General features: G+C 57.0%; 1 protein-coding gene across 1 annotated transcript in view; it reads right to left on the minus strand.

The window, feature by feature from the left end:
- Nucleotides 1-24,241, minus strand: part of UNC13A (unc-13 homolog A) — an 82,079-nt gene that overhangs the window by 37,234 nt on the left and 20,604 nt on the right. Inside the window, exons 12-26 of the mRNA XM_026655082.1 lie at nt 20,427-20,520; nt 18,455-18,504; nt 16,064-16,142; nt 12,970-12,975; nt 12,169-12,240; nt 11,375-11,594; nt 10,876-11,103; nt 9,872-10,013; nt 8,739-8,908; nt 7,092-7,207; nt 6,369-6,532; nt 4,987-5,137; nt 1,735-1,803; nt 1,200-1,289; nt 488-622 (exon numbers count right to left, since the gene is read on the minus strand). Of these exons, the coding sequence (XP_026510867.1) occupies nt 488-622; nt 1,200-1,289; nt 1,735-1,803; nt 4,987-5,137; nt 6,369-6,532; nt 7,092-7,207; nt 8,739-8,908; nt 9,872-10,013; nt 10,876-11,103; nt 11,375-11,594; nt 12,169-12,240; nt 12,970-12,975; nt 16,064-16,142; nt 18,455-18,504; nt 20,427-20,520 (1,786 nt within the window). The remainder of the gene's footprint in view (nt 1-487; nt 623-1,199; nt 1,290-1,734; nt 1,804-4,986; nt 5,138-6,368; nt 6,533-7,091; nt 7,208-8,738; nt 8,909-9,871; nt 10,014-10,875; nt 11,104-11,374; nt 11,595-12,168; nt 12,241-12,969; nt 12,976-16,063; nt 16,143-18,454; nt 18,505-20,426; nt 20,521-24,241) is intronic.

A 24,241-nucleotide genomic window follows, 5' to 3' on the forward strand; every position in this document is an offset into this window, starting at 1 on the left:
CCTGGGTGTGAGAAAGGAAGAAAGAAAGAGCGATCCAAAGGGAGGATCAAAGAGAAGGGAGGAATGGGGAAGGGAAAGGGATGTAGAATGAAGGGGGGAGCAGAAAAGCTGGGCGAGCAGTGGGGGCCCCATGCTGAACGGCGCTCGCTCTGGGTCCAGTCCTGCCAGCCTGTGATGGGCCATGTCCCCATCCCAATCAGGAAAGGGTGGACAGCTCCTCTGGGCCGAGTCCCCACCCAAGAGCCAGCCGGCGGAGCCTGGTCCAGCGGGAGGAAGCCGGTTCCGGGAAGTGGGGACAGCTCCCAGGAAAGCTGCCGCAACAGGGAACTAGGAGCTGAGATTCTCGCTACCCAGCAGCTGAGAGGCTCTGCCCCGGGCAAAGGCTGATCTGGAAGCGCCCGAGTGCGCCCCCCGCCCCCCAAAAGGCCCTGCCTGCCCCGCGGCGGGGAGGGCGGCCAGGCGGGGCTCCGCCCCCTGCCCCACGTACCGGGTCGGTCTGGTACTCGCGGCTGTACAGCTCGTGACAGTTGTTGAAGATGTACTCGTAGGTGGAGTTGAGGCAGGCTTTCACGCAGTCCTTCACCACCTGGCTGGCCCGGGGCGGGCTCTGCAGCTCCTGCACCTGTGGGATGGGGAAGGGAGACAGGGTCACGCTTTGCCACGGCCGCCTCCCGAGACGGCCTCGCTGCCTGGAAAAGAAAACCCACGTCGCCGGGAGCTCAGGCAGTGCCAGGCGTTGGCTCTTGGCTGCCAGGGGAGGGACGCCAGACAGCAGGTGTCACTCGGGAAGCTGCCATGGGATGCATCACAGGCCGCCCGAGTCACACAAGGAGCCTCGGTCAGTGCCCATGTCCCTAGTGCCAGCCCTGGGCTGCCTGCCTGGAGCAGGACGCCCCCCGGGGGGAGAAATCCCACCCCTTCGGAGCCGGCAAGGCGGAGCCCTGGCATGGGACTGCCGTCACTTCCAGGATCTCTAGATGCCATTCGACAGAAGCGCTGTTATTACCACTGAACTCCATGGTGGCTCGCGTTGGATTTCAGTACACAGGATGGGCAATTAATTAAGCTAATTAATATGCGGCACAGCTCCTCAGCTGCATTCTGGAAGCAGAGGGATCCCAGGCCAAGTGGCTGCTCCTTTGGGAGCTGGGGGATCTCTCCCTCTGAGAGGGAACCAGCCAGCAGGCACTGGGCGTTACCTTCATTCGGAAGAAGGTGATGCTAGTTAACAGATCCACCGTCGACTTGAGATCCTGCAGCCTCTCCGGGCTGCTGGCAGGGAAGTTGTTCTGCCAGGAAAGAGAGAAGATTAGAGGGCCACATGACGGCTAGGAGAGCAAGCAGGGGGTCCCCTGGTTGAAGTTTCAGAGCTAACGGGTGGTCTGATCAATACCAATCCTGCCCCCACTGAAACCAGCGGCAAACCTCCCAGTTACATCCACAGCTCTCCGAGCTGAGCAGCGCTGCTCCCATAGCTGGGGAAACTGAGGCACAGAATGACTCAGCCAAGGTCAGTAGCAGACACCGGGCCTAGAATCCAGTTTCCTGAATCCCCCTCCAGCACCTCATCCACTGGACCAGCTTGAGCCCTGGACAGGCTCTAGCCTGGTGGCAGGAGACTCCTCGCACAAGGGACTCGGCTGCAGGTGACCAGGGAGCAGCTCTGAAGCCCGTTTCAAAGGCTGCCGGCATTCGTCCCCGTCCCCCACCCCGTGTGGGGCCGGTTCCCCTTACCCGGTACATGGACAGGTCAATCCGGAGCGAGTTGTGCAGCTGGTCCAGCAGCTTGACGAAACGTTCTTTCTGCAGAGACACGCCAGGTAAACGGGAGAACGGCGACCAAAGCCCATTTCCCCACCTCCCCGGCTCAGCCGTTTCCAGACCGCCCCCCTCTGTCCCTTGGCAGCTACCCCCTGCGGGCGGGGGTGTGTGTGTCAGCAGAACCGTGCTGGGTGAGGGGAGCGCGTTTACTGACGCTAGCTACCATCTCTCTGTTACACTTAGCAGGAAGGTTCAGAAACAAACGTAAACTCAGGAGCAAACTGTAGTGCAGTGAGCAGCTTAATCCTAGCCGGGTTGTCAGCAGCCCCTGTCTGGTGATGCTGGGATGGAAGCTGGAGAGCCAGAGAGAACCACAGGCTCTGAGTCCAGCAGCTTCAGTCGAGAAGCCCCTTGAGATCCAATGCAGGGGAGCCTGTGCTCTCCTCTACTACGAGCTGGATTCGCTGGTACATAACTGTAAACTGGCCTATAAAATGGGCGCCACATTTCAGGAAGGATGTGGACAAACTGGAGAAAGTCCAGAGAAGAGCGACAAAAATGACGAAAGGTCTAGAAAACATGACCTGGGAGGGGAGATGGAAAAAACTGGGTTTGTTTAGTCTGGAGAAGAGAAGACTGAGAGGGGACATGATAACAGTTTTCAAGTACATAAAAGGGTGTTACAAGGAGGAGGGAGAAAAATGGTTCTTCTTAACCTCTGAGGATAGGACAAGAAGCAATGGGATTAAATTGCAGCAAAGGAGATTTAGGTTGGACATTAGGAAAAACTTCCTAACTGTCAGGGTGGTTAAACACTGGAATAAGGGAGGTTGTGGAATCTCCATCATTGGGGATTTTTAAGAGCAGGTTAGACAAACACTTGTCAGGAATGGTCTAGATAATATTGAGCCCTGCCATGAGTGCAGGGGACTGGACTAGATGACCTCTCGAGGTCCCTTCGAGTTCTATGATGCCACCTTAAAAGGGCCCGAAGTCCTTGCTCAGTGAGGACAACGGGAACTTTGCCAGAATTAACCCAAATGGCTGAAATCTGGTCTCATTTACACGGCTGTAAATCTAGAGTAACTCCACTGAGTTTCCTGGAGTCACTTTGGGTTTACACCACAGGAGGGAGAGCCCTAAGTCAGGGCGTTCAGGCTGAGGCCTTGGGCTTGTGCCCCATCAGCACTCACTAAATAATGAATATTAATAACTGTGACGAAGTGGGGGATTTCCTTGGTTTTTCCTTGTTTTTGGTGGGGTTTCAATGGTTTGCATGCGGAGGGGGTAGGACTCAGTGTCCCTGGGGGTTACTGGTTTAACGAGGTGAGGGGAGAGGGAGTGTGTTTTGCAGAGGACCGGAGAGGGAACTTGGGACCCCAGCCAATGGCCTGGAGGATGGACACCCCAGCGACCGGTGACCTGAGACCCCGACCCGGAGACCCAGCTGAGGAGTCGCAGCCGGTTCTGGCCAGTGGGCGGACAATGGGCTGCAGAGTGAGGACCCAGTGACCTAACCAGCCGGTTCCAGCCAGAGGACAGAAGCAGGAGAGGAGGCCCCAGTTTACGGCCCTGTTTACCTGGAGAGAAGACAATGGACAGAGGTGGGGCCTGGGGCCAGGGATCTCAGAGGCCCAGCTGGGAGCAGGGGGGCTCTGGGCTGGAGAGGGGGAGCAGGCAGAGCCCACCTGGATGCAGAGAGACTGGGATGTGCTGGGCTGAGGGAGGCCAGGCCTGAGGCCCTGAGAGTTTCCTGTGCTGTGTTCAACTCTCAATAAATCCTCCTGTTTTACGCTGGCTGAGAGTCACTCCGGTCTAGAGAACAGGGTAGCATCAACCCCTTCGGGGGTGGAGGCCCGGGCGGTCCAGAGCGAGTGGACTCCCTGAGGGGGCCCACGGCGAGAGACAGACGTACTAAGGCTCAGAGAGGTGCGGCTCCAGGAGGTGGAGGGGCCTGACCCCGAGAGAGAGCGGACCCCCGCGAAGGGCTGTCTCACTGAAAGGGGCACCCCCTCCACGGACCGCACGGGGCCAAGAGTGGGCACGATCTGTGAGTCCGTGACAATAACTAATAATCGTAAGTAAACGTTCCACTGGCCGGCAGCCAGGCTGGGAAAGGGACTGAGCCTGCTTCCACAGCCAGAACGCTCAGCACGGACACGGTCTGCCAGGCTGGTTTCCTGCTGGGATGCTGCCCCAGTGCTGTTTGCAAGGTCTCTCTGTGGGGGGAAGGGCTTTGCTAGTGGGGACTTTTATGGGGTTATTCCAGAATTGCACTGGGTGAACAGAGATCAAGAACGGGACCATCATTTTTAACTCAACTAACTAACTAAAACAATGAGGAGTCCGGTGGCACCTTAAAGACTAACAGATTTATTATAAATATATTATTATTATATATATTATATTATAATTATAATGCCCTAAAAATCTGTTAGTCTTTAAGGTGCCACCGGACTCCTCGTTGTTTGTGTGGATACAGACTAACACGGCTACCCCCTGATACTTGGTAACTAACTAACTAACCTTTAACCTGTTAATCTGTCACCTTTAGAAACTTTCCTGCTTTTAGCTTCCAGTCCCATGTCCCAGTCCTGCCAACACTTATGCACATACTTTCCTTTACACATGTGAGTATTCCCCTGAACTCTCCTGGGCTGGTCAACGTGAGTACAGTCAAACACATGCCACGGTCTTTGCAGGATCAGGGCCAAAATGCAAATCTCTCCGAGGTTTGTCCAGACCAGATGGGCAGCGGGGAGTCGGGGGTTCTATAGAGTTTGCTCTCAATTCAGGTTTCACCAAGAACTACCAGGGCCGTGCAAAAGTCACAATGGATTTTGGTGAAAGCGTTCGGGATTTCTCTTTGGGCAACTGCCTGCCTGCAAAGATTTGCTTTCTGCTGGTGGGTGGGGAGGTTTTTTGATATCAAAAGGGTGAGTTTTTATATATGATTTCATTGCGATTTCCACCAGTGGTCAAAAATGGGCCAGATTTCACTCAAAACATCCAGTGCTTTTTTAAAAGCAAAGTTTTACCCTTTTAGGTGAAACAGTCGCAAATTTGCCAAGAAAAACTGGAGGGTTTTCAAAGTGGCGATCAAGCGGGGAGCACTTGCCCTTTGGTGGTGATGTTTTTGCATGGCTCCTTCTACTCCGCTCCCCTCCCAACGGGTGCCGAGAGGAGAGAAATAGGAAGGAGAGTTCTACGCACCATAGGACTTACCCCAAAATTGGAAGCAGCAAAGCGGTCTGAGGCAGACACGTTGGTGGAGGCAGTGGTGTGGGCATAGTATGCGTTGATGTTGGCGAGAAGGGTGCTCATCACGGCCGGCACTCCGGGACACATGTATTTGGAGGACAGGCAGGCAAAGTGACTGAAAGAGAAGAGATGACAGGCTGCAAGGCCTTCAGAGTCCGGGGCCGTGCGTGAGGGCCGGGATGCTGCAGTTATGGGACGTGCTGCACGACGGGTCTGGTGTGGTCTGGGTGTGAGAGCAGGGTGCAGTGGGGGGGGAAGGCCGTGGGATGTAGGATGTGTACGTGCCATGTGGCGGGTGTGCTTTGTAGACCATGGGCCCTGTATGTCAGAAGGGGCTGCTGTGTGTGTGCCTGTGCGCAGTGTGGGTTGTGAAGCAAGTGTGTCAGAAGGGGATAGCGCACAGAGTGTGTTCATCTGTTTGTTTATGTATGCATGGCGGGTGGCTTGTAGAATGGGTGTATGTAGGGGGTGGTTTAGATTGTGGGGTGGTGTGTGAAGGGTGTGCAAGGTGTGTGTGTGTGCATGCAGGATGTGTGTATGTGAAAGGTGTGCACGTGGGCATGTGCAGTGTGTGTGTGTGCAATATGTGTAGTGTGTGCGTGTGCAGGGTGTGTGAATGTGTGAAGAGTGTGCTCTGTGTGTAGTACGTGCGCAGTGTGTGCGCAGTGTGAGTAGGGCGTGTGTGTGCAGTGCGTGTAGGGCGTGCATTGCAGTGCGTGTAGGGCGTGCATTGCAGTGCGTGTGCAATGTGTGTAGGGCGTGCGTGTGCAATGTGTGTAGGGCGTGCGTGTGCAGTGTGTGTGCAGAGTGCGTAGGCTGTGTGCAGTGTGTGTAGGGCGTACGTGTGCAGTATGTGTAGGGCGTGTGTGTGCAGTGCGTATGTTTGGGAGCAGACTGAGCCCTGCACCTTTCTCTTCAAACCAGAACCAATCTGATGCTCGAAGGCGGCGTGCGCCTCTCCCCTGCCCATTGGGTGACTCCGTAGCAGCCAGCCCGAGGGGGGACGCTGCAGGCTCCATGTGTCTGTCTGAACGGCTGAACTCGCTCCCGCATCCGCACCCTGGGCTTGGACTAACCAAACACTCTGCACCCCTGAAGTGGACATCAGTATGAGGGGCTCTTGGAGACGGGGAATCCCAGGCCCCCACAGAGAGAGACGTTCTACGCCTTTCTCCCCTCCCACGGCACAGGGCAGGACTCAGCTGGTGTCAATCAACTTCACTCATTGACTTCAAGGGAGTTGCTCCTGGTGACACCAGCCGAGGATCTGGCCCTGTATCTTTACCCTTTGCCCTGTGTTAATTTAACCCCTTCAAACAAACAGGGAGCAAACGGGAGAGACGCACGTCATGGCCTGGTAGATGGACTCCACCCCGTATCTCATGGCGAACTCGTCCACTATCTCCTGGGCCGTCTCGTCGAAGTACACCTTCCAGGCGTCGTCCCCCTTGGCCTCGGGGATCTTCACCACCCCGTTGTTCTGTATGTCCGTCACGAAGTGGAAGAGGTTCTAAGGCACGGGACAGAAGAGAACCCTCAGGGTCACTGCTTGGAAAGGCTTCAACTGGAGAATCAGTGCGAGTGGGTCTGGGGAGGAATTATAACACTGCTGTGTGTATCAGAGGCCCAGCACCGCTGAGCGGACGCGGCGAATGGAGAGCTCAGTTCTCTGGCGCCCTGGTAAGCATCTGCACCAGGGAAAGTGACTGCAAGAACACTGCCTGATTGGCACCGGTGCACCTGGTGCTGCGGTGGAGACTCAGATCCAGGGGCGGGGGGCGATATAAACAGACGCCCTGGGAAGACAGGTCCACTAGCCCTGGAGACTGAGCTCCCTACACGGTCCCTCCGAGTCCCGGGTGAGGCACGCTGGCATGGGGCAGTGTGCGGCAGAATCAGTGCCCCTGCTGTGCCCGCTCTGGCAAGGACGGGAGCCCTTCGCTCTCTGGGGCTCCCAGACCAGGCCCTTCAAATTCACTTGAAACTTTAAGACATTTTAAAACCAGCATTCTGACACTAAAAGGCAGCAGGGCGGGGTGGGAGCAGCGAGGCCCTGGGGCACGGCTCACCTCGTGCAGGCAGGTGTATTGCACGTGGTACGGTGCCACCTTCTCCTCTCCCTTGATCTCCACGCTGATGTGCAGCCGGATGGCTCCGGACACGGCCGACTTGTCCGTCCGCTTGTCTGACGACAGGAGAGCAGGAAGCAGAGGAAGCATTAGCTCATTGACGGCCCTTTACAACAGCAAAAGGCAGTGGGAAATGCTGGCTTGGGGGATGTGACAAACTGGGACTGTTCTTAATGTGGTCTTTAAATGCTGAGTGGGGAGTGTTGGCCGGGGAAGGTGGCAGGGGAGTTTGGCTTGGACGGTCTGCATTGGGGGATGGGAGACTGGCCTTGAGGGAAGATACCTGAGCATGTAACGTGAGAACCAGGAAGGGGGTTGGAGCCAGGTGACACCTCTGCCTGGGAAACTGGACAAAGGCTGGGGGAGGAGCCAGGGGGAGGCTGAGTGGGAGATGCTGGAGGGAGTTTGAGTTTTGGAGCTGGCTGGTGAAAGAGAGGGGAGCCCAGATGGGGCTCTGACCCCCCCCCCCATGGGGCTGTGGTGTCCCTGGGGCCCCTAGATGGACCAAACTGAGGGGGTCCTGTTGTCTGTACCTGCAAGACCTGTCTTGGACTGTGTTCCTGTCATCTAAATAAACCTTCTGCTTTACTGGCTGGCTAAGTCATGGTGAATCGCAGGAAACCGGGGGTGCAGGGCCTGGTCTCCCCCCACACTCCACTGGTCTCCCCCCACACTCCGTGATGGGGGTACTGCCCGGGCCTGGCACATAGGCAGGCTAGGTTCAATTCCCAGCTATGACCTGGGGGTTTTGGGCAAATCACTGGTCTCAGCTCCTGTTTGTAAAAGGGGCTAATGCTATTCCCCGGGTCTATTCAGCTGTAGCTCTCCGGGGTGAGGACTCTCTCCTGCTATGTGTACGTACAGTGCCTGTAGGTGGTAGTAGAACACAAACAACAATGGATTTCATCTTGTCTGGACTCCTGCATCCAGTTGAAGAAGGATGGAGCAGGTGCTGAGAAGGGCTCCTAAGGTGATCAGGGGAACGCAGGGCCTGCCTCACGAGAGGAGACGAGAACCTGCCTTGTATAGCCCGGCAGAATAAAGGCCGGGAGGGGATCTGATTGCTTTCGATACATAGGTGGGGGTGCGGGGGACGCCAGGGAGGGAGAGAAACGAAAGGACAGCGCTGGCACAAGAACAAACAGGGATGAATCCGCCCAGGGACAAACGCAGGCTGGGAAGGAGACGCAGGTCTCTAACCGTCAGAGGAGAGAGGCTCTGGAGCAGCTTCCCCAGAGGAGCTTTGGGGAAGAACGACCTAGCTGGGGTGAGGATGGAGCAGGATTATCAGCAGGAGCTGCCTGCGCTAGCAGGGACTGGACTCCGGGGCCCAGGAGGTCCCTGCCAGCCCTGTGGCCTCTGTCCAATGATGCAGTAACAAATAAATACAATACAATGACACACCGGCCGTGTACATGATAAATAGCGACAACACTCTAAAAAGCTTTTCAACCTTGTTTGCACGGAAATCGCTACATACCACAGAGTCACAGCCAGTGGAGTCAACGGGAGCGGGTCACTGACTGCCGCGGGGGCTGGAGCGGGCCCTAGAGTTGTATATTGACTGTGCCGGGGACAGGGGATTACCTAGGTTGTACCAGACATCCATCTCCCCGCTCAGTGTCCGGACCTCTATGATCGTCTGGCCCAGAAAGTCGTCGGATTCTCTCTTAAAGCGCTGCTTGACGCGGGACTTGATATCGTCGTCCTCGTCCCAGACCCGCACCTTGATCCGATCGGAGGAGTTATGGCATTCGCTGGGGTGGGGGGAGGACAGAGAAATTCCCAGAGCAATGACATGAACCAGGTTAGCCTCCAGGAAGGGGGCATTCCTAGCAAAGAACCCCCCTCCCATCCCCCAGCAAAACCCAGCCATTCAACTGGGAGCTCCCTCACACCCTTGCAGTCCTATCGCAAAAGGCTCCTGGGAGTGGTGGGGGTGGGTAGCTGCCCCCAGACCAGCATCCCCTGAGCCTGCAATTCCCCACCGTGGACAGACAGTGCTGGCGTGCTGACGCACTTTTTAATTCCCACAAGGCCCATGCACCGGGCTTAAGTAGGACTTAAGTGGTGCGTGGACCTTGTGCAGGCTTTCTATATAGGGGTGAACCGTCCAACTTCAATCCTGAGCCAGGAGAGCTGGAATTCAGCCTCCTTGGGCGTCCGGCAGAGAGCGCTAGCACAAAGCTCAGGTGACACGAGGGTCTCCTGCAGGAAGGGTGGGAAGATGAAGCATTCAGGTGGCATGAAGCCACAGGACCTAAAGCCACAGGCCGGCCAATGCCTCCAGTGCTGTAATGTCCTGGGGGAGAGGCTGTCCCCTCCAAATTCCTGACCAGGGCTTGGAAACAACCAGAAGCAACTGACCCCCGGAGAAAATCCATCCCAGATATAGTGAGCCCAGTGCACACCAGGAGTCGGTATGTCTACACAGCACACTAACCCCCCTGCTCTGACTCTGATTTCAGCCCACGCCCCCCTTCGGGCCGCACACAAATCAGTTTGACTCAGGTCAGCAAGCGCTCTGGGCCCAGGTCCGAGGACGGGGTTTGGGACAGAGCCCAAAACCCGCTGTGACTTGGTCCAAGTCCTGTCATTGTGCAGTGTGAACGCAAATCAAGCTGCAGGCCTGGGTGACTGAGAAGAAGGAACACGCGGCCCCACGCGCCAGGCAGCCCTGGGGACTAGAGAGGTGGGGCAGGGAGTAGGATGTAACTTACAAATGGAAATTCTCCTCCCAGACCGGGTTTAGATTTCCATAGATCGTTTTAGTCCTTTTTTTCGTCTTTCCAACCTGGACAGTAACATACGGGTCACTGGAGCCTGTCTTATCCTTTGCCTGCAGGCCCTGGGCACAGACAACTATAACACAACACACACCCCATGCGCACAGAGGCACAAATGTTTATATGCACACACACGGCACCACGCATCAGCCAGCCCCACAGAGACACAATACACACACAACAGAGAGAACAGATAAAAACAGGAATCAATGGCAGATACAGAACAACCGGGCAACAAGCGATTTTCAAATCAGCCAGAGCTCGAAAGAGGAGCCCGACTTGGCTTGGAATCCATTGCAAGGGTTGGATCCAGGCATCCAGCCGGATTGATGCAGGTTCTAATGGGAATTCGCTTCCTTTTGCCAAAAGCCCGTGCTGGAGACGTGTGTTTCCTGGGCTCCCAAAGGGAGGAAAGCGCCCGGTTAATTTCCTCTCAGCTGCTTGCACCTGGCACAGTCTCCGCAATGGGCTAACGACAGCAGAAGAATATCTACCCCTCGATGCACGAGGGACCTGACCTAGCCTGCTGCGAGATCCACAGCAGGGGACGAAGCTGGGCTCCAGAGATCTGCACACAGAGCCCTGGGAGTCGAGAGCCTCATTAACAGGGAGCTGCCGCCCATGCAGGCTTCAGGTCCCAGCATGCAATGCTCTGTCCTTAGCCAATTTCGAGTGGATCAAGGCAACGCACAGCATGCTAGGAGCGGTAAGCCCTGCAGCAATAGAGCTGAGAGTGCCTGGCCTGGAGTTCAGAGGGTGGCATGGGGTCCCCATGATGTGGTGCTGACCGGTGCCAGCTCCAACGCCATCACGGTGGGATGGGGATCTCCAGAGATCTCCAGGGGGCGCGGGTTCTACTCCCCTCCCCCTCTATCAGTGTTCGCTCAGGGGTGCGTGCCCAGAGCTGGCAGGGCACGTCGGCCTGGCCCTGCCCCTACCTGTGATGCTGATCTTGGCTGACCACTTGGAGGTGCCATCCAGCACGCTCTGCTTCACGGCCTTCATCTGCTGGGTGTGGGTGGCTTTCGAGACGGCGAAGATCTCTTGGATCAGCTCGAAGATCTCGGGCTTGTTCCGCTCCCGGATCTTCATGCGGTCCTTCAGCACCATGATGATGTTCTGGGTCCGGTCCTCCGCCCCGTGCTTGGAGCTCTTCTCGGCCGCTCCTGGGGGCGATTGAGAGGGGAGATTCTGGGACAGACTGCCTTTGGGGAGCACTCGCATGGGGTGGTCCCCTCCCAAGCATTCATTCCGTGCTGGCATTAAAGAGTTAACAGGGGTACGTAAGACCCCCCGCCACCCTCTGGCCCCCTGCATGGGGGTCTGTAAGACATCGAAGGCATGCAGAAGGCTTAGGATTTGTGCTCCTAAATCACTTAGGGTCTCTTGACAACCCCCCACAGAAGCCAAAGGAAGAGAGAGGCTGCGCCCCCTTACTCTGTAGGCAGTCTGCGTTCAGCAGGTCTTGGCACTTCTCATGGCACTTCACCCCACACTCCGTACAGCGCATGCCCTGCCGGGCGATGCCCCACAGCAGCCCCTCGCACTCGTAGCAGTACGTGGGGGTGGTGGCGGTCCACACCTCGAAGTTGTGGGGGGTCGTGGAGGAGATGGGGTAGATTAAGGCTTGAAGGGTCTTTTTGTAAACATGGTTTTTCTAAGCAAAGAAATGGGGTGGGAGGAGAAAGGAAAAAAAGTTGACACCATCCAGGATCTTGTCTGAGCGGGGCAGGGCTGCTCCCAGCCAGCGAAAGATTATAGACACAGTGGTCTCCATCCCTCCAGTACTGGGCATGCAGACCTTCCCCTGCCACTGACATGCGGGCAGCTCTGGGGTGGGACACAGCCGCTGCTTAACAGCGCGCAGCAACGGGATGGGCAATGAAGGACACCGGAGCAAGTGGACAGAATGCAATGACCTTCCTCGGGATTAGCCCAGTTCATACCCCAGCTGGGAAAGCTTTAACAGCCACAAGCAGGCTGGTTATTTTTTCCCCTCTGAGAGATGACACCTCTCACGTCACAGAGCCCCTGGTAACCACCCTGGTTCAGCGCTGACTCAGGAACAAGTAATCTCATCTGCCCCACTTCCCTGCGGCACCCGTCTCTTCCTTGGCAGGGTCCCGTCCCACGGATGACCCCTCCGACCCTGCTTTGCTTGTGCCGTCTGATAGGCTCGGTGTCTGGAGCCTGCGACAGCAGAGTCAGGGATGCCGAGCGGGAGCACTTACTAGCTCTTCGTTGTTTAAGGTGCTTGATGCTAGTGCTGACGTGATTCCGGCTTTCCTGGACTGGACCAGCGACTGTTGGAGTGAAACAGGATCAAACAGCTGTATCAGCGGGGAGGAGTCACAGCCAGCCCCGCCCCCCAGCCGGGGGGGCTTTTAAAAGCAAAGGTCTCAAGGCAAGATGCCCAGCTCCTCAGTGTGGTGGAAACCGCAGCATCTCCAGAACATCTCTAGGGACATACCCCAGCAGTGCTGGGTCCCTCCCGGGCCCGATGGCCAAAGGACTCAGCAGGCCAGTGGGACGCATTCAGACATGGTCCTGGGCGCTGCTGCAGCAGGGGGTGGATGAAATGACTAGCACGCCAAGGCCGCAAGCCCTTTAGGCGTATGGGCCAAAGCTTGGGCAGGGAAAGGTGGGTTCAGGATTAGTCACATGGTGGCTACCAAAGCAGGACAACCCTTCAAGCCCAGAGCCCTCATCCCTGACAACAGGCAAGCTCCTCAACGCCAGGTGTAAGACACCTGCCTCGCCCCCAGCTCAGGCGGCCCTCACATCATGTGGCCAGACAGGACCCAGTTCACCAGCCCGCGTTGGCCTCAATTTTCATCCCCATTCAAACAGTTTGGGGTGGTCTTGACTTGACCTCCAGATCCTCCCCGCTGCCCCCGGCTGGCCAGAATCTACAATTCTCTGCCGTGGGAGCTGCTCATGAGCCCGGCAGTTTACATTAAAGCCCCGAATATTTTCTGCAAGAAACAGGACAAGGGAAGAAACTCAGGGGCGAGAAACAATGCAGGACTTACCATAGCCTGCGAGGGAGCCCAGAGCCAGAGGGATGGAAAGCAAAAGACAGTTATATCAGCCCTTTCACACAGGGAAGTCAAGTCCTACTTCTTTCCTCTCTGCCATAGGGAGTCGATGGGGACATAGACGGCACCAACCGCTAACCCACTTCTGGACATTTCGCTGTTACTTTTCCCCACTCTCAGCCGGGAGCTGGAACTAGCTGCATTCTGTACCTCAGGTATGGCAGGGCCCCTTGGCCCCTCAGGTGGTTCAGGGTGGCTGAGCGTGGGCGTAACAAAGCGTAGGCATAGACCAGAGGAAGCAGGTTTAAGATTCAGGTATGGCCCTGAGCCAGTGATAGGGGTTGGCGGGGGGGAGGAGGGGGGGCTCTCTGCCACTGCTTTAGGGCAACAGCAGATTCTTCTCTCTGAGAAGAGAGGATGCATGCTCCCATCTGTATTCATCTGGGCACAGCCGCCGGGCAGGGCCAGCTTGCTTCCTGGGCGTGTAGCGCCTGATTTGAAGCTCAGTGGAGTCGGTGGGAATCTTTCTACGGGGTTGGGGTTTAAGGGGTCGCCCAAGGAAGGGAGCCTGACTGCTATAGAAATAAAGCTGTCCATGGTTGATGGGGATAAAATGCATCCCAGTGCAGCGAGTCACCAGGAGGCCACCTCCCTCCCCCCCCCCACAACCACAGGGCATCTTCCCCACTGTCCGTATCCCCCAATACATACTACAGCCCAGTGCAGACACCTTCCCTTCGCCACCCAACCCCAGATCGCTCCATCACCAACACAGAGAGACAAACACAACACTCAGCGCAGGGGCATCAGCAGCAGCTTGCCCTCCCGGGGCCAGGGGAGAGCAGCATGCGGGCGCCACGTGGACAAGGCAGCAAAGGAACAAGGCGAGGCAGCTTGGGTGGAGAGAAACACAAGGACAACAGAATCCCTGGGGCGGGGTGCAAAGCACAACCCCAACCAAAGGACTGAAGAGGGGGAGGGGAAGGCAAAGGGGGAGCCTAGGTGAGAAGGCAACAAGGGGTCCGGTTTCAAATTTTGTCCTTCTTTGTCACCAGCGAAAATAGCACCAAGCAGGCTGCGTGTTTCGGGTGGGTCTGCACTGAGGGGAGCTTGACTGGGGTTGGATGAGCCTTGCCACTGCAATACGCTGTGAATTACAGCAGTGCACGTAGCGGTATATAGTCTGTGAATTACGGGAGCGTGTTGGTTAGAGAAGTTAATTACAGGAATGCACTGGTTGTAAGGGTATATCCTGTTCTTTACCGGCGCGGGTGTGGTGTATATGGCTCACGCTAATGGCATGGAGAGTCTGAGTTCTGGGACTGTGCTCCATAAAGTGGAATATACTCTGTGAATTATGAGAGTGTCCTGAATGCAGCAGAATATGGAGAGACCTGCAGGAATGCGCTGGGTGGTGCTGTCTGTGTGCTGGGAATTAGGAGAATGCGCTGGATGCTGATGTCTATGCGCTGGGAATTATGGGAATGCGCTGGATGGTGCCATCTATGTGCTGGGAAGATTTCCACTGCCCTTGTGAAGGGATCTGGGAACAAAACTAGAAACCAAATGTTACCACAGAAGGACTCGGACTGATGCCCCGTATTGGACAAGGCCCTAGAACCTCTGTTAAAGAGACAGCACCCTTTGGACCAGTGACCTCCTCCGCACTCTCCGAGCAGGCTGGCTCATTTCCCAGGAGCCCGAGGGGCTGGGGGGCAGACCCCCATGGGCCAGCTCTGCGGAACTAACGGCCAACTTCCTTCAAGGGCAGCAAGTGACACTCCCAACAGGGGAGTCCCTGGGACTCCCAGAAATGTGGGGCTGGAAGGGGCCTGGAGAGGTCACCTGCGCTGAGGCAGGACCACGTGAACCTAGACCAGCCCTGAAAGGGGTTTCTCCAGCCTGGCTGTAGAAACCTCAGTGAGCCATAACGCCAGGTGAACAGGGAACAGAGGTAGGCCCAGGCCGGGACGCCTGACCCAACCCTGCTCCAGCTCAGCCCCATCTCCTCGCCAAGTCACTTCACTTCCTGGCTTTCCCTTTGCTGCTGATGTTCGAGCCGGTCAGGATTTCTCCTGCCTTCGCCATGTCTTGAGTCTCCCCCAGCAATTCGTGCGCACTCACTCAGACAGCGTCCAAGGGCAGAGTCTCCCGGACGCGGCCGAGGCGCCTTCGCCGGGCGGGATGCCCCTAGCTGCAGGCCCAGCTGCTGCGCAGCGGCTAATGTCTGAATGGAGTAGGGGTAAAATCCTGGGCTGACCGAGCTCCCCCGGGCTTTGCCGGGACCTGGGTTTCGCTCATCTTGGCGCACCCAAGAAGGGCTGCAGCGGGTCAGCATCGGGGGAGGTGAGCTCTTAAGCCCAGCAGCAGTTCAGTGGCTGCAATAGCTCCTGTACCAGCCTTGAAACCAGCTCTGCTCAGGCCTTGCCTCACCCTCGGTAACCCAGTCCTGACCCTCGGTTCCAGCCTCTGACCCCAGCTCTGATGCTGGGCTCCGATTCCTGGCTCCCGACTCCCCCTCTGCCCTAGCTCCTGCTCCAACTGCAAGGCATGCCCGCCACACCCCAGTTCTGTGCCCCTCCCTGCCCTGTGCTCCAGCTGCCCCTCTGGGGGAGCCTGCTGGGGCTCGGTGGAGGGTTTGGGCCGGGCGGGGGAGGGAAGGACCGGGCAGGTGATGCAAAGGGTGCTCTCTCTTTAACTCGGAAAACCACAAGCTCACCAGATCGCTGACTAGTGGGAGGGATTTGCGTCCAGGCTTAATATCAGGCATGCTGTCAATGCAACGCAGAAACTTTACCGCCGCTCCCCTGCGGTACAAACCAGCCAGCCAGCACCACAGGAAAGAGAACAGAAACACAGCCATGTTAAACGGAGCGAGCGAGGCAAACGAGGCGAAGAGCGCCTGAGCCGGATTAAAGGAGGAGGGGGCCACTGACGGGCAAGCGGGGAGGCTGAGAGAGGCCCCCTCCCCTGAGTGGCAGCCCCACCAGCCCTTTGGTTAACCCGGCTCGGGCCAGATCCGCGGCGCACTCCAGCGGGGGCAGAGCAGACAAGCCAGGGAAGCCAGCGGCGTTAGGAGGAGCCTCACCAAATCGCTAACTAGGGGGATTGGCTTTCTCTTTCGTATGTCGGGCATGCTGTCAATAATGATCAGACCGCCGCCAGGCCTGGAAGAGAGACAAGAGTCAGAGGGGGCGGGACAGGGAGACCGATGGAGACACCCACGCACACAGAGGCCTGTGCTCTGCCCAGCGCCCGGCAGCTGTTCCCGGGCTGCCTGCCAGCGGAGATGCTCCGTGGCTACCGTGGGCCCCTGCCCTACCTGCGTCCCCGCCCTGCAGGGGGGACAGCGGATGGGTCAATGTAGTGGTGGGTCCATTGGCCCCGGCTGGCCCACACCCTGCCCCAAGCCCCCTTCGAGCCACAGAGTTGAAGGCCAGAAGGGACCGCCCGATCAGCCCGACAGATTTCCTGTAGATCACAGCACCAGATCCCACCCAGCTGCCCCGGCATTCAGCCCATCTGTTGCGCCCATTCCTGCCCAGGCAAAGGGGAACGGAGCATGGTCTGAAACCATGCACAAGAGTCACCAGCCACTCCTGCGCATGTCCCCTCCTCGCCACAGAGACCCTGCAGTCGCACAGCCAGGGAGATACCACAGCTCAGCACAGCAGCAGTGAAAGGGCCGGGGGTGGGAAGTGGGGCTGGGCAGGGAGACCACAAACACTGGCTGGGGGCAGGGATGATCCCTCCCAGGGCCTCGCTCGGGGTTCGCTCACACCAGTGCGAATGGGGAGAGACTCGCCCTGAGAAAGGGGGTTTATTCAGAAGAACAAAAATGTGAATTTCAGTACGTTTCGGCCTTTTGTCAACGGTGGGTCCTGGAACTTTGCTCCCATGCTGGTTTCAATGGAAAATGCTGCGCACTGGGGCTGGCTTTGGGGTTTCTGAGTCAGGGGCAACATTTTGCCCCCACTGTGCACAGAAGCGAACAAGGAAGCGAGGTGCCCGGGAGCGGATGATCCAGCCCCCTCGGCTCCGTAGGGTACAATCTCCTTTACAGCTACAGCTGCTGTAACTAGTTTGTGCAGAAAGTTTTCCCACTAAAAACCTCCCAGGATTGTTGCAAGTGAAACGTTTAAGTGTCAATTCAGATGAAATCTTGGATCTTTCCCGCCCTAAATGTCAGAACGGGCGTTTTTGTCCCCAAGTGACACTCCGAAAAGCGGTGCTTTGGACTGACAGGGCTGCTTTGTTTTGGGGGTTTGAGTTTAAAGCCAGATAAAGCATTTCACGTTGTGACGCACCGTGCATTTTGCCTCACCCCGGCGTTTTGCTCGGGGTCGTCAGACTGTTTGCTGTGGCAAGGGAATGACTGGAAGGGGAAATGAAAAGGCTTGTTTTGGTTTGAAACGTCAGTTAGAAACTTGAAATCTCAGGGAAAAACCTGCTGGTTTTCTGACCCGCTCCAATAGGTACTTAGCCCAGGCTGGGAGTTCCGGAGACCCAGTGCCACCGCCTTGGGATGGGAGCCAGAGAGAACCCCAGAGCTGCCCACGTTCGGCAGCCTCAGTACAGAACACTCTTGCCATTCGTCACAGCTGAGCTGTGTGTCTTCTGAGGGACATGGCAGGTGGGGGCTTCTCTGACTAATTCTGGGTCTCTCCACACAGATCCAGGAGACCAGAGCTCCCTGGAAGCAGGTCCCACTATATCTGCCATGGGGGAAGTGTGGCTGATACATCTCCCTGCCTCTCGAGGGATGGCTGGCAGCTTGGCCTCATGCCCTCAGCCAGAGATGTCACTGCCTCTTCATCTCAGCCAGCCAGCCCCTAGGGGAACTCAGCCTCCTCTTCCCCTGGGAAGTCCGACAAGCAGGGCCCTTCCCGAGAGGTTTGGAAGACGGGACTGTGACATGCCGCGCGGGAAGGGGACCGAACGTGGCATGTCCAGAGAGCAAAGGGCATCACACACACATCGATGCTTGGCACATCCTGGGCACTTAGAGCACAGAAAGGGGGTGGGAACCTGCTGCAACCTGCAGCACAGGGGTCGGTGACAGCCGGACACACTTGCTCTTTTCTCTTCTTCCTCGGCTTGTTCTGCCCGATTCGTTCCAGTGGAGACGTGGAGCAGTTTGCTGGCTTGCATCCCTGGATGGGTGCTGCTGGTGCCTGGCAGATCTGCACCACCCTCCCGTTCCAGTAACTGACCTGTGCCCAGGGGAACGGCCTACGGAAAAGGCCCAACTCTGAAAAAAGGACCCACTGTGGCTGTCGTGGGCTGGGGAGATGCATCTCGTTCCATAGTGCTCCCCGCCCCACAGGGCCACTCCATAAGGCTCACGTATCCAAGGTGTCCCCCCGCCCCAGCCCCCAATGCCAGGGAACATCAGCATTCCTCCTGACAACAGGCTCAGGTTTCGCAGATGCCATGGGGCTGGAAGACAGAGAGATTTCAGGTTTGCCCGGTTACTCACCCGCCTTTAAACCACAGCGACTTCGCCTCGCCAGATCCTTCTCCCCGGGCCTGTAGGACAGACAGACAGAGTCAGCGGTGCCTCCTGGCCATGCAGGTAAACCTGGGGCGAGCCACAAGCAGTATATTTACTGGGGCTTCCCTGTGCTGAAGAACAAGTGCTTGGAGAACACACGAGGAGCGTTGAACAACAACACACAGCGCAGCAGACGGGGGGGGGGGGGGCTTGGGTGGGGGGGGGGGCAGGGAATAAAATATATTAGAGAGTCCGGAGATGAATGAGCAAACTAACAGCTGCATTTAACCAAGAGCTAAATTCAACTAGATGAGCAGAAGAAACAAAACGCCCAGCACTCTGGCCATGCAGCTTCTAGCAAGGAGCTCTGTTGCCGAGCAGCTTGACAAAGCTGATTAACCCGTTGCTGGTAACACAGAAACTACGGAGGCCATGTGCTGGGGAAATCCGGAAGCCAATGAATTGATCAGAAAAGTTTGACTGGTCTGTTCCATCCAGAACTCTTTTGGAAGATGTTGGACTGGCAGAGTATATGGGACGCTGAGTATATCTGGGATGGGCTGTTGCAGAGGGATGTTGGTAGAGACCAGACATCCATGGAGGACTTTGCTTTCCCAATTGATTTTTCACTTGCCAAGCCTGGGAAAAAATCTGGGGGTGCAGCAGAGCCTCGGGGAGAACGGGAGCAAACACCAGTGACGGCCCCTCAGTGTGGCACCCCGTCCTTCCCGCACACACACACATGCGCACACACACACACACACACAGCAGGATGGGCACACGCAGCACGGGTCCGGGTTCAAGCGAACATGCTTACCTGCATGCGGGCCACCGCCCTGCCCCGCGGGGAGGGGAGACGGGGCCACAAGGGCCAGAGTGGTGAACAACTGAAAAGAGAAGCAGCGGGGGGGGAAATCGATGCCCCAGGGGGGCGAATCCGGAACCAAAAGAAAAAGAAAAGATGGAGGATGGAGTCTAAAAACAGAACAAAAAATGGTCAACTCAATAAAAGCGACGGGGGGGGGGGGGGGGGGGAGGGGGCCACGTGGACAGATCAACGTCTACATGAACCAGACACAGCCGGGAGTGAGCTCTGCCGGGTCGCCTGCTGCAGCGCTCCGAACTCTACCCTTCTCCTGGGGAAGAAGTCCTGCTCGGGGGCTAGGGGAACGTCTACACAGCACCTGAGCTAGCCTGAATCCGGGTGAGCGCAGCTGGCAGCCGAAGACAGCACCACAGGGGCTTCAGCTTGGGTAACCCAAGCCCAGTGCGGACTCCGGGTCCACACTGGGCCCACTAGCCTGTGCGGTGCTGTCGTCACGTAGCCGTGCCCGCTGGATTCAGGCCAGTTCAGGGAGGCTGGCCCATGCCCACCTTGTGCTGTGTAGACGTAGCCTGAAGTGCCACTGACTTCACTGGGAACACGCAGCTCTTCAGGGCTTTGCTGGGCAGGTGCATGCGGTGACACAGGCAGGCTTGCTCGGCTCTGCCCAAAGCCCCCCTCCTGATTTCCCCCAGCTCCTCTACCCCCCAGCTTGGCCAACAGTCTCCAGCACTCCAGGGCCGTGCACTAGCCGCCCCGGGACTTGCTCTGCAGGTTCTCGTTAGATGAGGAAACCTCCTGCTCCTTTCCATGAAGGGTAGCTCGGCCAGTGCTGCCCGGCTGATGGCAAGGAGGCCCTGAGCCCATGATCTCTGGCAAGGGCAAACGGGAGAAGCTGGAGGGCTTTCACCCTCGGCTGGGACCCACCAGGCCCAGTGAGCCAGGGCTGCACAAGGCCATGCCTTTGCTAACCCCCTCCCCACGGCCCCGGGAGTCGGCTCCCGTCCGACGTCCGATTCCAACCCAGGGCTGCAATGGTGAGGGAAAGTTGTCAATCTGCCTTGTCTAAGTCCTCTTTGGATAGGCCCCTGCCAGCCCCCTGTCGGCTGGTGGGGGCAGGAGGGGCACACTCACCTCTTGCAGCTGCATGCAAACCTTGTTGAATGCTCTTAGCCAGTTGGCCTTGGCTCGGGTCTTGGCGTCCTGGACTTGCACCTCCTCCCGCTCTCTGTAACTGGACAGACAGATCAGGCATTTAGTGGGGCCTCACTCGGGGGGCGGAGGGGGTCAGACCCAGCCCGGGGGATGGCACCCAGCCAACGTACACAGACACCCATGTCTGCAACTTTCCCACAGAAACAGAGTGTTTGATGAAGGCAGTGTGTGTGTGTGTGTCTCCCCGTCTTGCTTTTTGTTTCAGCTGCTTAGCCAATGTTGCATGAACTATTTATTTCCAGCTCACCAGCGATGGGATCTTCAGCAAGCCTGGAATTCACCGGGAATTAGCTAAACATCTCTGCAAAGGCAAAATGCCCTTGTCTACCCATTTTTTGCTTTGCCCTCCAGGGCATGGCACTGCTGACACACACAGTCTATGGGAAGGCTGAGAGGTGGAGGTTGCTCACCTCCCTCTGGGCTGGTAAGGGAGAACAGAGTGGCATTTAACGGGATGTGGTATCCAGAATCAGACGTGATCCAAAATTAAGCTGTTAACACAAAAAAGCGAGCTGCAAAGGGAAGGGAAGTGACTTGGCTGCAAAGCTGGGAACAGAACCCAGGAGTCCTGACTCCCAGCCTCACGCTTGTTTGTGGGCCCCTGCCCTGGGGCATCGGCATGAAAGCAGCGATAGGAAAGCTCAGAAAGTTTGGAGGCTCAAGTTCAGATAAGCACCCAACCACCACGACTGCTCCTCTGAAAGGTCACTTGGCTTCTGCGCTAGCCAAGCCCCTTGGAGCTGCCAAGCCAGGCTGGAAATCTCCCTCCCAATATCACAGTTCTTGCAGCTTCTGCATGGGCTGGGCCTCAGACTGGAAACAGCTGGAGGCACAGTACTGCAGGACTTCTGCTTCTGGTCCCAGGATGTGCAGAACTGCACTGAAAATTCAGTGCCAATTCCTCCAGGAAAGGGCTGTCAAAGATTTCTGCCCAAACGCCATCCCATATCTCGAGTCATTTCATCCAGTCAAGTAAGTGAACAATGGCTCAGGAGGGTTGGAGTCTGCAGCCATCACTGCAAACACACAGACTGCTACCACTTGAGCTGGAGAAGTAACCGTCGGGGGTAAGTAGCAGTAGTAGGTTGTTATCTTCTATGTTGACCCCAACCCCCCCCCCACTGGCAGGAGACGTTGAGTGCAGAACACACACTTTACAAGCATGTTGCATGAGGCTTTACAAGAATCATCTGAGATTCCCCATCCCTTCTTAATTTGATATAGATATATAATTCCAAAGCTCACTGTGTGCTCTTTTAAATAAGAGCTTCGGTCTATAATTTAAACAAAGGAAGAAACCCAAGAAAGAAGTCCATGGCTGCGCCTTCTCCATTTTGGAGCGATTCTGCTCACCCAGCCATAGAAAAGTAGATCTGTTCAATATTAAAAGCAGAGACCAACATCTGTGAATTATTCACATCATTCCAGGGATGCAACCATCAAATTTCTTCATCTCTGCAACTCGGGAGGAGATGGATGGGCTTTTATCTGCAGCCTGGAAAGATAAACGCCCTCCAGGAAGTTTTCTTCCTGCTTTAATCCAACACCCAGGTAATAGACTGATGCCCCTCCAGAGCCCCCCTGGCTCTGATACAGTGAACACCAGAGCTACACCGCGGTTTACGTGACTCCAGTCAGTGAATTAAATCCGACACTGGTTGAAAACCGCAGTACGGCACGAAGGCTGTACTCATGCAGCCAGCAAAGCAGCTGCTGTGGGCTCTTCGGAAAGGGTGAGGGGTTTAAAGTGAAAACTTTTAAAGGTTTAAAAAAAATTTAAGAGGCCAAAAATTGTCTGAAAGTTAGTTCCTCCATCCAGAGTTGGGAACCTGAACAAAAGGGGCCTGATTTTCCAGAGGGGCTGGGCCCCCCAACATTTGGGCCTTCCCCCTCCCACCGGAGGGACCTTCATATGGGGGCAAATTGGACCCTTTCCATTTTACCCCGCCTTGTGGAAATGCCGGCCGGCCCATCAGCGCCTCCCTGCTGGCTCAGGAACGGCTAGACCAGGGTGATGTGAGGAACACTTGTGCCTTAAATGAAATGAGACACCGAGCTTCTTTCCACCTGACTCTGATGGGGGTTAAAGATCCCATGATGACACATCAAGAGAATACAGCTGAGCCCCGGCGTCGTGGTCAGCGCTCCCCTCCCAGCAGGGCCGGCTCTAGCGTTTTTGCTGCCCCAAGCAGAAAAACAAAAAAGACAAACAAAAAAAAGGCTGCGATCGCAAGCGGCGGCAGCTCTAGCGCCGCTTCATTCTACGGCAGCAATTCAGCGGCAGGTCCTTTGCTCCGAGAGGGAGTGATGGCCCCGCCGCCGAACGGCTGGACGTGCCGCCCCCCTCTTCATTGGCCGCCCTAGGCACCTGCTTGCTAGGCTGGTGCCTGGAGCCGGCCCTGCCTCCCAGCATGGCTGGCTGCAAGCGCACATGTAGGCGCTACTGTTGAGCGTAGGCTGCATCTTCTGCTTGTGTGAATTTTTCATATTGTTTTGTATGAATGGTGTGTGTGCCTCAGTTTCCCCTAGGTGGTGCATGTTGACTGGGGTGAGAGGGAAGGGTTGTTTACTCTTTGCAGAGACCCAGAGATACAGGCGTGACCAATGCCTAGCTGCCTGGGGGCCATGGACAGTCCAGAAGACAATGGCCACTCCAGTTGCCTGGGCTCTTAGGAAGCCAGTGGGGTGGGAGCAGCTGGAGGACAAAGGACTGGAGAGGGGCCAGGTGGGGTAGGTAAGTGTGGGCTGCTGGAAGCCGCGAGAAGGGCTCAGAGGGTCTGGACTGACCCCGATGGACTTTGCTGTAACTTTCCGTTTTCTGTGGTAACGAAGGACTTTCTACGCTGTGATCCAGACGTCTGATAAACCCTCCGGCTGCTACAGGGGCAGGAAGTTGGGGTGCACTGCTCCCTTTCGGGGTGCAAGTCTTCCCCAGGTGTCCAAGCCAGGCGGACTCGCTGAGGGGAGCGCCCGGCGTGACCCAGGGGGGCTGAAGGCTCGGAGGTTCGGTCCCAGGAGCAGTGAAGCCGAGGGGCTGACCCCAGTGGGTGTGTGACCCTGAGGGGGCTGACCCGCTGAAGGGCTCCTCCCAGGGACTGTTGCAGAGCTGCCTGAGAGCACCAGATCTGTGGACCAGGGACAGCTTGGCAGGCCCGTCACTGCTTGCAGCTCACTGTTAGCGTGCCAAAGGTGCCAGTGCGGACCCAGGCTCAGCACCCGGTTCCGGGGGCTTCCCGTTTGCTAAGGCTGCCACTGCACCAGGCTTTTCCTCCCAAGCCTTTCCCCTGGGTGCTGGCACCAGGGGGTGGGGCAGGGCTCCCGGGGCAGGCAGCATGTCTGGCCCTGCTCAGAGAAGGTCTGGGTGCCCCGGTGGTAAAGCCATCGCCAGCTTGGGATCGAGGCACCACAGCCACTTCAGGCTCCTGGGGACCAGGTGCAGGGGCTTGCTCCAGCTGCCGCTGGCATGAAGGGAAAGGCTCCACGGGCACCAATGAGAGCAGGACGGGGCCCTAAGGCTGGTTCAGAACGTCAGCCCAGGGCCCCTCCTCCACGCCTACGGCCCAGTCGCCGTGCGGCAGTGGGGTACCCAGCAAGCAGCCGGGCACAGGGCACATTCATGGCAGCCACATGCTCCCCCCGTGGCTTGTGTAGCAGTGGGCCACAATGTCTACGGAGCTCATGTCCCCACTAGCGTGCCGGGCCCACGGGTTGCTAGCGTGAGCTCCCCACGGGTC

Source organism: Terrapene carolina, unplaced genomic scaffold (assembly GCF_002925995.2).
Source record: "Terrapene carolina triunguis isolate 2854851 unplaced genomic scaffold, T_m_triunguis-2.0 Scaffold194, whole genome shotgun sequence".
NCBI lineage: Eukaryota > Metazoa > Chordata > Testudines > Emydidae > Terrapene > Terrapene triunguis.